Source organism: Peromyscus leucopus, chromosome 2 (assembly GCF_004664715.2).
Source record: "Peromyscus leucopus breed LL Stock chromosome 2, UCI_PerLeu_2.1, whole genome shotgun sequence".
In the NCBI taxonomy this organism is placed as follows: Eukaryota; Metazoa; Chordata; class Mammalia; order Rodentia; family Cricetidae; genus Peromyscus; species Peromyscus leucopus.
Window position 1 is genome coordinate 59,718,028 of NC_051064.1, and position 14,848 is coordinate 59,732,875.

The following is a 14,848-nucleotide window of genomic DNA, read 5'->3' on the forward strand; positions in this document are numbered from 1 at the left end:
TCACTGGCGTTTTATGTTTGTGTTATGAGTTACTGAGTTATGTATTCTTCACAGTAGTCTTGTCAATATTTGCTTTGTAGATTTTAAGACTATTAGAATGTTAGACAATCTTCCTGATGATAAAATGTTTGAGTATTACAGGGGAACCTCCTAACTTCTGTATTATGATCCTTTTTGTCCTGAGTCTTCTTGTATGTGATGCTAACTCCACCCACACCAAGTGTTATCTCCTTCGCTGTTCATTTTCTTGTCTCAATTTTTATATCATCACATCTTAACACATCTCTCTTTAATCGTGTGTATATGGTGACTGTGTGGGTATGTGCATGTATGCGTGCAGGTGCCTGTGGGGTCCAGGAGAGCGTGTCAGGCCCCCTGGAGAGTGACAGGTGGTTGAGAGCCACCTGCTATGGGTACTGGGAACTGAACCAGGGTCCTCTGCAAGAGCAGCATGTGCTTTCCAGAGCCTTAACATGGAGGCAGCATAGAGCTTGCGTTTGTAATTTTATCCAGCCTGTCTTTGCTCTTTAGTTGCAAAATTTAGTCTTCTTGAATTTTCTCTAAGTGTGTGTGTATCCCCCTTGACTTGTACTTTTTTTTTTTTTTTTTTTGGTTTTTTCGAGACAGGGTTTCTCTGTGTAGCTTTGCGCCTTTCCTGGAACTCACTTGGTAGCCCAGGCTGGCCTTGAACTCACAGAGATCTGCCTGGCTCTGCCTCCCGAGTGCTGGGATTAAAGGCGTGTGCCACCACCGCCTGGCAACTTGTACTTTTTGTATAGCCTTTCTTCTTTCTGCCCTGTTCCTATCTTGAATTCTTTTCTCTATTAGTGTTGAAGTGACTTTGGAAGACACTGCTGTTATCTTCTATATTCAACATTTTCTCAGCATTACTTGCACATGTCTGTACCTTGGTTCTTCATTGTATTTGCATCTCAGCCTTCCTTTTGGGATCCTTTTTTCTTTATTTAGAATCCTTTCAATAGTCAATAGAAACACACTTAAGACTTTGTTTTTTCTAAAGTACTTTTATTTTCTCTTACTCTTTTATGAATTTTTATGTTTGGAGGGGTGCCTATTTTTCTCACTTTTGCAGGAGAATCACAGAGCCCTAGGATACGGTTGGGCTTCTCTAGAGGAGATCCTATTTGCTTCTGTTACTTGCCCAGGGCCCACCCAGTCCTTAACCTCTTACTTTCTCCCAGTGTTCAGTGCCGTGACTCAGGGCAGCCCTGTTTAAAAAGCATTTCCTGTGGCATATGGAAACTCATGCCAACGCTTGCAGCTTTGTGGAGATCTCTGGATTCCATCCCTTAGGTGGGTCATTATAGTGTGTCTCCTGTTCGTTGAATTCCAGAGCTGATAACTGGATCTGCCCATTTGGTAAACACCTTTAAGGTGAAGAATCACCTTTAGAGAGGCAGAACTTCCGTCTGTCTTCACATGTCACTGGTGTTTCCAATATTGCTGGCTTTCCTTCCCACTTGGGGGGCTATATCCAAGAGGAAGTTTGTTGTTGTGTTGTTTTGTTTTATTCCCAGATAGGACAGGGTTTCTCTGTGTAGCCCTGGCTGTCCTGGAACTTGCTCTGTAGTCCAGGCTGGCCTCGAACTCATAGAGATCCACCTGTGTCTGTCTGGAGTGCTGGGATGAAGGCGTGCGCCACCACTGCGTAGCCTGAGGAGTTTCAAAGTGCTTTATCCATATTTGTTTTCAGTAGGAGGGCAGGGACGTTTGCTAGAGACTGTGTGTCACCCCACTGTTAGGCTCCACTGGACTAGGGAGTAGTTCCATGGCCTGGGTTCCTGGCTTCTGGATGTGGATCTGGATACAGGAAATGCTCACTTGCCCAGGTAGATGTGTTGCTAGAAAGCACTTTCGACATAGTTCATATCTACTATATTTTTAATGGTTCCAACTGTTTGGTGTAGGTGTATTATCATCTATCACACAAGTGGGTAAAATAAGACTTTGAGGACGATGCTGGTACAAACCGTGACCTTTGGTTTAGAACACTCTCCTGTGCTCTTTCCATTGGTGCCGTCTTATTTTTTTTTTTAAATTAATGTTGTTGACATTTGATCTAAAAATGAAAATCCTAAAGACTACTGACTGAGGTAACAGTATCTCCTAATCCATACCTGAGAGACATTTTTCAATCGGGCATTTAGTTCACTGGGGATTTATCAGGACATAGCGTTGTTCTGCCTCATGTTGCAGAAGGCAGTGAGAATGTCAGGAGTCGCTGCTTGCTGTCGCTGTGCCGTGAATCCTTTCTTTGTCCAATGCAGGTGATTATTGTCTTTCTCAACAGGTGTGTGTGTAATATAGACTGCAGTGGGTACAGTTTTAACCCCGTGTGTGCTTCCGATGGGAGTTCCTACAACAATCCCTGTTTCGTTCGAGAAGCATCTTGTATAAAGCAAGAACAGATCGACATAAGACATCTTGGCCACTGCACAGGTAAAAGCCCTTTTGTCCACCAAGAACATGTCTTGAACATCGCATGTTGGTACTCTGGCTCGGGAGTGTCTCAGCCTTATGAAATGACTAATTCTTCAGGCGTGGACTTTTTATTACTGCCTATTTTTAAGTTTCATCTGCTATAGTTTAGACATCCCTTTGTTTTTACCCTCTCCAGACATAAACCGTGTGTCTTGGTTGGTTGCTAAGCTTATTCTTGCTTGACGTGAGTATATCTGAATCAGTTTGAGATATATTTATAGTTTTTCAAATTCAATTAGAGCTAGAAGTTAGACTATTTTAATTACAGTAAAACTGTACATTTGCTGTATATATTCTCACTTTCCCTTGTAGCACAGTAGTTACATTTATTTTCACAGAGTTCCCTTTGTCCCCTCTTCCTACATGTTATATGCAGTTATAGTTTTTAGTGTACAGTTACAGAATGTAAAGGAAAAATTCCATTTGCCCTTCTTCCTGTTTGTTCTGATTTAGGAATCATGAACCATATAATGAGTTTTCTTCTCCTACTATGAATGGTAACAGTCACTGAAACAGTGACAGGCTTCTGTCCTCATACCCTGTGGGATGGGTTAGTGAATCAGTTCTAGTAATACATGCAAGACAGACCCATCCTTGTGGACTTGGGTTATAGATCTTCCCTGCTTTGCTCTGATCAACTCCCTTTACCCTTGTTCTGGAGTGGGGTGGGGTGGTGTGGGGTGTGGGTGCTTACTAAAGGCATGTGCTTTTATTTGAGTCAATGAAACAAGGTTGTAAAGGTTGAGTTTATTATTTTGTCTTAATAATGAGTTGTTTGTGACATACTTCTCATATCTGTTTTGAGCAGCTAGCAGATCCTCAGAGGCTTTCCAGGTAGGGTAGTCATGGGGCATGATGAAGCTTGAAGCCATTTCCTGGCAGAGAGATCCCATAGGTAGACATTCCTCTTAGCTTGTGTCTTGGAATACAGTTTAGTTTATTTCATGCAGTACATTTAGAGCTTAGGTGGGATGCTTGAATGCTTTATTTCCTTCCTGGAATATCCAGTTCAGAGCAATGGGCAAGATGGAGAGTTTTAATTGAAATTTATACAGCTTTGATACAGAGTGGTGAAGCCTTAAGTTTTATTTTATTCCTCTCAGTAATTTTCTATCCATGCCTAACTGCACCTCCCATTGCCTCGCTCACTGGGTGTTGGAGGTAGAAGCCTGCGCCTCTCAGCAGGTGTTTACGGTCCCCTTTAGTCTTCACAGTCCAGTGCAGTTCACATGACAAGGGTCTTCATGTTGTTTGACAGAATAGCCGAGATCCCATCTTGATTGTAATCTCATGTTCAGATAAACGTGGTAGGAAAAGATAAATCTTGAGCTCAGTGGTCCCCTGGAGAGTGGGGTTCTCTAAGGCGTGTATGTTATTTCAGTTTACACAGGAATGACTTTTAAAGTAGGTGACATTTGAGCTGAAGTCTGAATGAAATCTGTTCATCGTGCAGAGATCTACCTGGGCTCATTGGAGATCTGAGACAGCAATGGTGGGACCATTGGTGATGAGAGTGGTGGAAACTTTCCCACAGTGTTGTAGATGTCCAAGTGTTATTCTAGTACATGATAAGTGCAGGCCTAACTGTTAGAAGAGTAGAATGTTTAAAAAAGTATGCATGAGCAGGGTAGGTGTACACTTAAAAAGGAGCCAGAATCCACTTATGAGTGAGTACATACCAGGACTGTCTTTCTGGGTTTGGGTTACCACACTCAGGATGATTTTTTTTCTAGTTCCATCCATTTGCCTGCAAATTTCATGCTTTCATTGTTTTTCTCTGCTGAGTAGTACTCCATTGTGTATATGTACCACATTTTTTTTCATCCACTCTTGTAAAATAAAATAAATAAAATTAAAAAAAAAATACTAGAAAAAAAAAAAAAGGAGCCAGAGCAACTGGGATAATTGTGAGTCCTTTGGTGTGACTTCAGCATCGTGGATTTGTTAACTTGCTAACTGCTTTTTCTTGCAGACACAGATGATACAAATTTATTGGGCAAGAAAGATGATGGGCTGCAGTATCGACCAGATGTGAAAGGTACTGAATTACGATTTTCTAGATTTGAATCAAAATTTGAAATACGGCCACTAGCTGTCCCTGGTGGTTCTGTTTCCATTGTGGCCGCCCTTTAGCTTAGCTCCCTGTGGTAATACACTTGATACAATTGATTAGCAGTGTTTATTGAAATAGCTAAGGTTCCTCTCAGTTCAGAGAGTGCTCCTATGTATGCTTTTTATTGATTTTAAATGATTCCTTACGATGTGAAGTTCTCTGGAATCTATGATTAACATTTTCCCTCTGTGCCCAGGTCTTTGAACCTCATTCCTTCTATCTGGAAGTCTTCACTCTTTGTCTGGCTAGCTCCTGCTCATCCTCCAGTCTCAGTGTTGGAATCATTTCCTTTGAGAATCACTCCTTGACCCCCAAATCTGGATCAGATCCCTTTACACCCTCCCGCATCTGAGCACTTACCCTGCTCTATCTGTATCTCAGATCCTGAGTTGTATGTGGATTGTAAATAAGGCATCTTTACTTGGTGTTGCTAATCCTAGATGAGAATGGACGTGACTCAAAGAAGCCATATCATTTATTTGCACAGTGTCTCATGTTGAGTAAAGATCAAAGCAGAGACTAGAATCCTTGGCTTAATTTCCATTGCTCTTTCCTGTCTTGTGGTCACATGCATTATCTTATTGAAACTTACAAGTAGTAATATGAAGAACACTTAACCAATGGCAGGCGTGAGACTCAGGGATGTTAATCTGGTTAATCAGAGAGAAGTTACATCACTGGACTCCTAGATCACCATTTGTATATAATTGCCCCATCACAAGTATACATTCAACTAATTTGTAATTAAAGAAGGAAAGGTCATGAATTTGAGAGGGAGGGAGGAACATGGGAGAAGTTGGAAGGGACAGAGAGGGGGATAGCGATGTTGTAAGTACAACACTCGTGTATAAAATTCTTAAAAATACTAACAAAATGAATGTAAAAATGTGTGATATGCAAGACATTTTGGAGACTGAGGAAGGGGAATCATAAGGCTAAGGCCAGCTTGGGCTGTGTAGCAAGTTCAAGGCTAGCCTGAGCTATGTAGTGAGCCCCTGTCTCAACACACCGAGGGCTGAGGACTAGCTCAGCAGTAGAGCACTTCCCTGGCAGCCTTGGCTCCTAACGATCCACAGACCACAATAGGGGGGAAATGTGATCTTCATTATATGTCTGATTTTTTTAAGTGTCCCTGTTGCATAGAATTTCATCAAAGTTAAATAAGATTATTCATCAATGCTTAGGACAGAATCTAACATGTTTGTAAGTGCTCAGTAAATAGTAACTTCTGTAATTGAATAATATGTTACTTCCTTTACTTGAATTGTATCAAATCTGAATTTCTTAAAACCCATGAGGCCCTGAAAAACAGTTTTCCCTGCTGATACAAAGTGCTGTATTTAAAATTTGAAATCAGCTGTGTTCCCTCCAGCCCCATAGCAGACCAGCTCTGGTTTTATTCTATCTACTGATATATACCCGAGGAAGACCATTTTTCAGTAGTTAGCAACTCATTTTTAAGGCAATTTGGGGAATTGTGTATATTTCAAACACTTGTGTAATGTTCATAAAATCACATAATAATAGGACTACATATTGATAATCTTGTCTGTTCCACTTTTGAGGTACTAAAAATTCTGTACATGTAAGAATTGCCATATAACTTAAATGAAATTAAAAGATATTATTTATTATAGGTTTAATTTATGTCTGTCCTTTTAGCAACATTACTTGTGGAAGGAAAGATAATTTAGTACATGGTATGTATGTATGTATGTATGTATGTGTGCACTATGGTATGACATGTGCTTAACCAGTATCTGACAATGTAGGAATTAAATATTGTCATGCCTGTACTAAAGTTGGAAAGTGTTAATGGTCTTTAGAAAAGACAGAATGCTCTTTGGTGGGGGACCATGAAAGATGTGAGAAAAGTCATGGAGAAGACAGAATTTGAACGAAACTTGACCTACAGTTAGAGGATGTTTAGGGAGGCTAAAAGATCATCAGAAGAGATGTGGACTCAAATGCTATAGCAGGATGTATTGGAGAGTGCTGAGGGATTTAGAGGAAGGAGGGGGAGGTAGGTGGGAAAAGTAGCTTGGGGGGCCATATTTGTCCTGTTGGACAGTTGAGACTTTATTTTGAACCATAGGGATGTGGTAGTTTGAATAAGAATGGATCCCATAGGCATATATATTTAGATGCTTAATTATCAGGGAGTGGCACTGCTTGAGAAGGATTAGGAGGTGTGGCCTTGTTGGAGTAGGTATGGCCTTGTTGGAGGAAGTGTGTCACTATGGGTGGGCTTTAAGGTTTTAAAAACCCAAGTTAGGCCCAGTGGCTCTCTCTCTTCCTGCTTCCTGTGGATCCAGGCATTATGTGTGCCTGAAAGCTGCCATGCTCTTTGCCATGATGAAAATGATCTAAAACTGAAACTATAAGCCAGCCCTAATTAAATGCTTTCTTATATAAGAGTTGCTGTGTGGACATGGTGTCTCTTCATAGCAATAGAACAAAAACTAAGACAGGGATCATTAGTATAATATAAATGAAAAAGACAAGGCTCCAACACTAACCACTTGAATGAGTGATACCTGCAGAACACCGTGCTTATTGTATTCATGGGCAAAGGCAGAGAGGTGAATTTGGCAGACTCAAAAGGGACAGGTTGTCTGCTTAGATGTGGGGCAGTGAGAGCTAAAAATACTGAGACTTAAGTACAAAGACTTAGATGATTGGTTCTTTTTATAGAAATGATATGCTGAGAGGGACAGGGGAGAGTTGTCTGATGAAAGGTGAAGGAGGAGTTGGTGAAGGTGATCAGTTGCCTTTTGGGATTTGATGTGATGTGGAATTTATCTAGGAGATTGTTCAGTGTAAATCTAGAGACGAACCATTGGTTCAGAGTTGATAACTAGACAGGATGGCCAGTAGTTTAACATGCTACAGAAAGGCATTCCAGGAAGAGGAGTCAGCCACCTTGAAAACAGTAAGGTCATTGGACCACAGTGAAGATGGAAGCCAGGCTGTGATAGTTTAGTACTCAAACAGTAAGGACATATGTTAGGTGGCTCTGTTGCATTTTGTTTTCTGTTCTCACATTGATAGGAGCACTGATAGGAGTCTTTGGTGAATACTTATATCTGCAGTCCACAGCCAAGACTGTAGGTAGGAGGTACTTCCACAGGGCCTGCTGTGGAAAGCAGGAGCACTGCACCAGCAGGAACATGGAACTTAGAGGGGAATGCCCAGTGGAAAAGGTTTTTGTTTTTTGGAGAGGTGCCCCTCTCAATGAGTTTAACTGGGTTGCTTACAGCAGCATTATAAGATCTTGAAATCATAAAAGTCTGATGATTGAGTGTTGCAGGCTTTCTCTTTGGGCCACCAACCAGCTCCCAAGCAAAGACACAGAAACTTAATATTAGTTATGAATGCTTAACCTTATCTTATTCTAGTTTTTTTTTTTTTTTTTTGTTTTGGAGACAGGTTTTCTCTGTGTAATTTTGGTGCTTGTCCTGGATCTCACTCTGTAGACCAGGCTGGCCTTGAAACTCAGATCCGCCTGCCTCTGCCTCCTGAATGCTGGGATTAAAGGTGTGCACCACCACCACCTGGCTATAGTAGCTCTTATAACTTAATTTAACCTGTTTCTCTTCATCTCTGTCTTGCCTCAGAGCTTTTTAGCTTTCTTTCATTCTGTATGTATGTCTTTTTCTGCTTCTTCCATGTCTGGCTGGCTGGAGGCTGGCAGCTGGCTGGCCCTGGGCATCTCCCTCTTTCTCCCTCATTCTTTCTTCCACCTACTTATTCTCTCTGCCTGCCAGTCCCATCTATCCCTCCTCTGCCTAGCTATTGGCCGTTCAGCTTTTTATTAGACCAGTCAGGCGCCTTAGGCAGACAAGGTGAAACAGCATCACATCTTTACCTAAGTAAACAAATGCAGCATAAACAAATGTAACACATCTTTACATCATTAAAGTAATATTCCACAACAATTGAGTGTGAGGGATATGGGGGATAGATACAACCTTTATATAGAAAATTTCAAAGATAACGTCAAGAGAGTAATGTAACAAACCCACACGGACCCAATACCAACCTTTAGGGTTTTTCTTTCTTTTTTTCTTTAGAGTTTAATTTAACTTTAATTATGTATATACACATCTGTGTGTAAGTGTGTGCACTTGAGTACAGATGTCCTCTGGAACTCAAGTTGTGAGCTGCCCAGTGTGGGTGCTGGTGACCAAATTCAAGTCCTGTACCAGGGAAGTACTAGTTCTTAACCACTGAGCCATCACCCCAGCCTCACTTTCAGTTTTTATTGCCATTTTCCTTCTATTTACTTTCAGTACACAATATCAGCATGATTCTAATTATACAGTTTTTGAGATACAGTTTCAACCTGAAATGAATATACTCCATCGACATCACACCCTGCTGTGATTGGCAGTATTTCCAGCTACCCAGGAAGTTCCTTCATGATACAGACATTGTAATCCAAAGAGACCTTCATACAGCCGAAATTGAACTGTGGCACTTTAATTAGAAAGACACCCACACGTCTCATTCCAACCCTCACCTCATCTTTGAACTTGTTCTTGAGAATCATTAGTCTTGATTGTGCTGGCCAGGGGCACTAGAGATGGCGAGATGCCATTATTCCTGAGTCTCATTTGCCTGATGACTGTTTATGTACTTCAATCCAGCATCGTTTGATGTGTTCTTTAAAGACAATGAGTCAGTGATACAGGTGCCTGAGTGTGTGTTGTGAGCAGGTGGAGAGTCCGGGCTGCTCAAGGACTCCTGAAAAGGGGCCGTTTGTCGTGGGGTAAGAGTGGAAGGCCTGCCTGGAGATGGTTGTCGCCAGCCTGGCAGGGGAAGGTGAGGATGGAAGGTGGCCGGAAGAGGGGTCTAGGAAGTAGAGTGGGTATGGTAACCTGAGGAGGATGGGAGGGCTTTTCCTAAGGGAATAGGTGAGGAGGTAGATGAGTTTATATAATTAGAGGAGTTGTTTTCCTGCTGTAGTTGGGGAAGGGGGAGGGTTAGCGTTGGGATGGAGAGCAGTGGATTTATAGCAGTGTGGGAGGTTTTCCAGGCAAGATAGGAGTGTATTGACTAGGTAGACACTTGCTCAACTTGGGATTTGAGGAGACTGTGGTCGGGAAGTCCATAGAGGGATGTGTAAGTGTTGTAAAGGTTGAGATGTAGGATGGCACAGTTTGGGAAGCAACACGTGATATTTAAAGTTTTAAGCTCTGTAGGGACAGGGAACTCTAGAGTTGAAGTGCTGATGGAAGTATGGTTACAGCAGCTTACCCTGTAGGTACGTTCTCAGTTGCTAAGATCAGTTCCTCATGCTTCATCCGGGTTGCCCACTGTGGACCAGGCTGGATGATTGGTAGACCAGTCCTGGTGTAGATAGGCCATTTGATACGGTTTCTTATGACATCCTGACTTAGAATGAACTGTCCTTTGTGTGTGAAAATATGGCTGTTGATGGCAGATTTGTTTTTGAAGCTTCTGTGTGGAACGAGTCAGTGGGTGGCCAGATGTACTACTGTGTACTCCGCACACACTTCAAGCATTGTTCTATATTGCACACACTTCAAGCATTGTTCAGACACCAGCAGTTGACACCGTTGTGGTTGGAGCCTGTCACCACTTACCTAGGGGCATTGTTCAGACAGGATCCTTCTGTGTCTACTTCTCTGTGCCAAGGCTGCATCTCTGCTTTGGTTTCGAAGTCATGCTTTATTGTGTCTTCAAAGGTTTTTTTTTTTTTTATCTTTCCCTTTTGGAGCGGTTCCATTTATTTAGTCTAGAGAGCAGGTGCTTGAACATTCTGCTTTTGTCCATCTCCTACACACCTCCTAGGGAACGTACTGAAGTCGTAGTTTAATAGCCAAGAGCTTGTGCCGTGAAGTCAGTCACAGGTGAGCATCACTTAAGGCTGTGAGGCCCGCTTCCTCTGAGCCTCAGTGATCACATCCAGGGGGCAGTTGGGATCAGTCTGAACAATCAAACCCTGGATTCCTGGCTTCACTTTTGATACGTGGTTATCACTGCAGTCTGCAGTGTCACTGTTAGTTGCTGACTGTACTTCAGTTCCCCACATCTGTGAGCTCACCTGCCTTACTGATTGCCATCGTGGCTCCTGAGGAGCACCAGTGGCCAGTGTCCCACCGTGTGCTCCTGTGCCTTTGAGTCCTCACAGCAGCTTTGCTCTCCTCATTTCGCATATGATAAAGATGAAACTGAGCGTAGAATGAGAATGAAGCTGGTGTCCCGAGCCCTGGTGCTCTTGTCCTTATCTGGTAAGAATCCTGTGCTCTCCAGCTGCTTTCCTTCCTGAATCTCCATCAGAACCCTTACCCTACTCTCAGCTGTTACCCAGGGAAACTTGCTCCCTAGTCTGCTCTTTCTCTTTTCACACAGTTGCTTAGTGAGACTTGGTCTTTATCGTCTGTTTATTCTGCCATTGTCTCAAACCCCAGGAATCTACTATGATGCTGGGAACATGGTACTCTCTAAAAAGCACTTTTTGGATGACCATAGATCTAAGTTAATTCAGTTTACTAATCTCTCTCTCCTGGGCTGGGCATCATTAGGCTCAGATTTAGAGACATTTACAAGATGCACTATTAACATATTTAGTAAAGAGGGTGGCTCTGTTCTATTAAATGTACTGGGTACCATTCTTTTAAAAAATATTTTATATTTTATGATATGAATGTTTTGCCTGATGTATGTCATGTACCTCGTGGGTACAGTACCTGTGGAGTTCAGAAGAGGGACTGAGTCTCCTGGAATTGGAGTTACAGACAGTTGTGAGCCACCATACAAGTGCTGGGAATTGAATCTGGGTCTTCTGCAAGAGCAGCAAGTGCTCTTAATCACTGAGCCAGCTCTCCAGGCCCTGGATACAAACAACTCTTAAAGGTCGTTGTAAACCAAATGTGTTCAAATAGGAATGGGAAGTTTGACCTTAATACAATGCTGGTAGCAGTAGGTAGTGTGTGAGCTGACACTAGGAAATATGTACAAAGCTAGAGATTTCATCAGCATGAGAAATACACAACAGTATCAGAACTTCACTGCATTCTGATGAGTTTCTCTGGAAGTGTTCTCAGGTCTAAACTAAAGGATTCCTGCAGCAGGTCACATGTCCTCTATGGACCCTTCAGGTCTGGGAATCTGAGCTCATACAGTTTGAACACCTTCCAGAGAGATTTACTTACTACTTACTTGTGCATGCATTTGTGAGTAGTATATGGGGTATGTCCTACTGTTTATTCCTCCTTCACAACTCTGGCTCAGCTGTGTGTGTGTGTGTGTGTGTGTGTGTGTGTGTGTGTGTTGCTGGAGGTGGACTCTAAGGCCTATGTATGACAACCAAGTGCTCTGAGCAGCCACTTGGCTTAGCTTGCAGGTCTTGCTGTGTAACCCAGGCTAGTCTTGAATGCTCCATCATGCTGCCTTTACCTCACAGGTGCTGAGTTCACAGACATTTATCACATCTCACTTATAATCCACAGATGAGTGATGAAGGAATTATTTATTAGGAAATTATCTTGAGGAGAACAACTCACTAAACAGGATAAGGCAAATCTGTCACATAGTCCTGGAAAGCTGATGGCTGGTCCCACCCTGCTGCTGAGGCCCGAGTCAGTCCCACCATCCAAGCCCCTGAGGGAGAGAAGAGATGGGGCCTGCATACGTGCCCCTCAGGTCTTAAGCTAGCTCAGAGGCCACAACCTACACTCACTTTTATTAATTTGTAACTCCGTTCTTCTCAACCTTCCTAATGCATGCGACCCTTTAACACAGCTCCTCACTTTGTGGTGACCCCAACCATAAAATTATTTTCGTTGCTACTTCATAACTGTAATTTTGCTACTGTTAGGAATCATAGTGTAAACATTTTTGGAGATAGAAGTTTGTCAAAGGGGTGGCGACCCACAGGTTGAGAATTGCTGTACTTCTGCTCCTTGTTTGTTGCTGTCTAATTATTTGAATACCTTTATTGAAACATAATTCACATACAACATTAAATTCACCCCTTTAAAGCATAGGATTTAGTAATGTAATTTTCATGTTGTTATACAAATATTTCCATAATCTAACTTGACAATATTTACATTACCCTCTAAGGCACTGGTTCTCAACTTTTCTAATGCTTCGACCCTTTAATACAGCAATTTTGCTACGCTATGAATCATAACGTAAATATCTTTGTTTTCCAGTGGTCTTAGGTGGCCCCTGGGAATGAGGTTGTGACCCACAGGTTGAGAACCACTGCTCCAAGAGAAACCACACCCATTAGCAGTTGGTCACTGGGTATTCCCCCTCACTGCTAGCCATAGGCAACCACCCTCAGGGGAATTTTATTTTTACTCAAACCGCAGTTTTCATTGAGCTGCCCTCCAGTTAAGAGGCCTTGGGTGTTTTCTCCATCTGTGTGGTTAAGAAAGCATGCCTTACAGGAGATTCAAGTTTTTCCATAATCTGGTTTCAGCCAGTTTTCCCAGCTTTGATCTGTATCTACCCTTCTGCGGTCTGATCCAGTCCTTGTGCACCCTGTACCTGCCCTTTGCCTCTGCCCTCCTGCTATCTACAGCTCCCTGCACTTTGAGGCCCTACCTTCAGTCCACCACAAGTCAGCTTATAGGTCCTTTTCAGCAGCTTACCTTGTGAACTTCCTCTTAACTGTAAACCACCCTGCTGGGCCTGCTACTGGTTATCTCTCCATGCATATGCTGATTCCTTAAGTTGATGGTAAGCTCCTGAGGGCCAGGGCCATGTCAGCCTTCCTTTCCCTTCTCTGGGTAGCTGAGCCTGTGTACAGAGTAGCAGGGGAGGAGAGTGTATTGAATGCTGAGTTTGGACTCTGCCAGCCAGGCTCTCAGCTTTATTAGATATGCCTTGTTTCCTACAGCTTCACTTTGTGTTTAGTGCAGGATCACTTTCCCTCATGAATTCATTTAACGCTTCTTTATTGGTGTCACACTTTGTCCCTTAATTTCTCTGTACTGTGTCTGAAATTTCCTGCCTTGTATGGGGCTTTCTTATGGTCTATGAGGACACTACCTGACCTCTAAAGAGCCACTCGGTCCCACTGTTATGCACATTACAGGATTTTACCAGGTGCTGTGGGATGTTCTGTATGGCAAATGTGTTGCTCTGATTGGTCAATAAATAAAATACTGATTGGCCAGTGGCTAGGCAGGAAGTATAGGCGGAACTAACAGAGAGGAGAAAAGAAAGAACAGGAAGGCAGAAGGACTCACTGCCAGCCGCTGCCAGGACAAGCAGCATGTGAAGATGCTGGTAAGCCATGAGCTACGTGACAAGGTATAGATTTATGGAAATGGATTAATTTAAGATATAAGAACAGTTAGCAAGAAGCCTGCCATGGCCATACAGTTTGTAAGCAATATAAGTCTCTGTGTTTACTTGGTTGGGTCTGAGCGGCTGTGGGACTGGAGAGTGACAAAGATTTGTCCTGACTGTGGGCAAGGCAGGAAAACTCTAGCTACAACCAGGTAGTTGGGTTCGCAGTCTCACCCTGTGGTCTCACGATTATACATTTTGAGAGTGTCCCATTACTTAGTTCCATGTTCTGAGAGGTGTGGTGAAGTGTGTCTGTGGGTGGCCTGTTACTTAAGGCTTGAGAGGGAATGCTGAACCACACTTTGGGTTTAAAACCAAAGCAAGAAAAGTACATTTGTTTTAGTTTAGTTGGTTTTTGTTCAACTCCTCTCATCAGTGTTGATTGCTTCAGGCATGCCTTCTGCTTTGATCACAAGTGTTTGTAAACAAGCAGTCTGTTAATTAAGTTCCAGCCTGTGTTGTGAGACCCAGGGCAGGACTGCTAAAAGCAGCTTCTTTCTGAATGGGAATTTCAAAGTGGAAACCTTTTATTTTGTTCTTGGATAGCTTTTTAAATGGAAGCCAAAGATGAGTAAATCCATACGTTTATTTATTTTTCTTTTCTGTTGTTGGGATTGAGCCTAGGACTTCAAACCTGTGGGGCAGAGGCTCTGCTACTGACGTACACTCCCATCGCCCGAAGCCAAGATGTCTTCATGCTACAGCATGTCAACAAGTGAAAGTTATAGTTCATGCCTGTAACATTTATTAAGCACAGAGTAACAGCTGGTAATATTTATTAAGCACTTACTATTTGCCAAGGACTGTTTTTAAAGTTCTATGCAAGGGGCTGGAGAGTTGGCTCAGTGGTTAAGAATACTTGATGTTGTTGTAGAGGACCCAGGATCTGTCTCCAGTTCC

The 14,848-nt window shown here is 42.6% G+C and overlaps 1 protein-coding gene across 1 annotated transcript in view; it reads left to right on the forward strand.

Annotated features, from left to right (window-relative positions):
* The window catches only part of Tmeff1 (transmembrane protein with EGF like and two follistatin like domains 1), an 84,512-nt gene that overhangs the window by 53,763 nt on the left and 15,901 nt on the right, over positions 1-14,848 (forward strand). The window contains exons 6-7 of the mRNA XM_028882758.2: positions 2,312-2,460; positions 4,475-4,540. Of these exons, the coding sequence (XP_028738591.1) occupies positions 2,312-2,460; positions 4,475-4,540 (215 nt within the window). The remainder of the gene's footprint in view (positions 1-2,311; positions 2,461-4,474; positions 4,541-14,848) is intronic.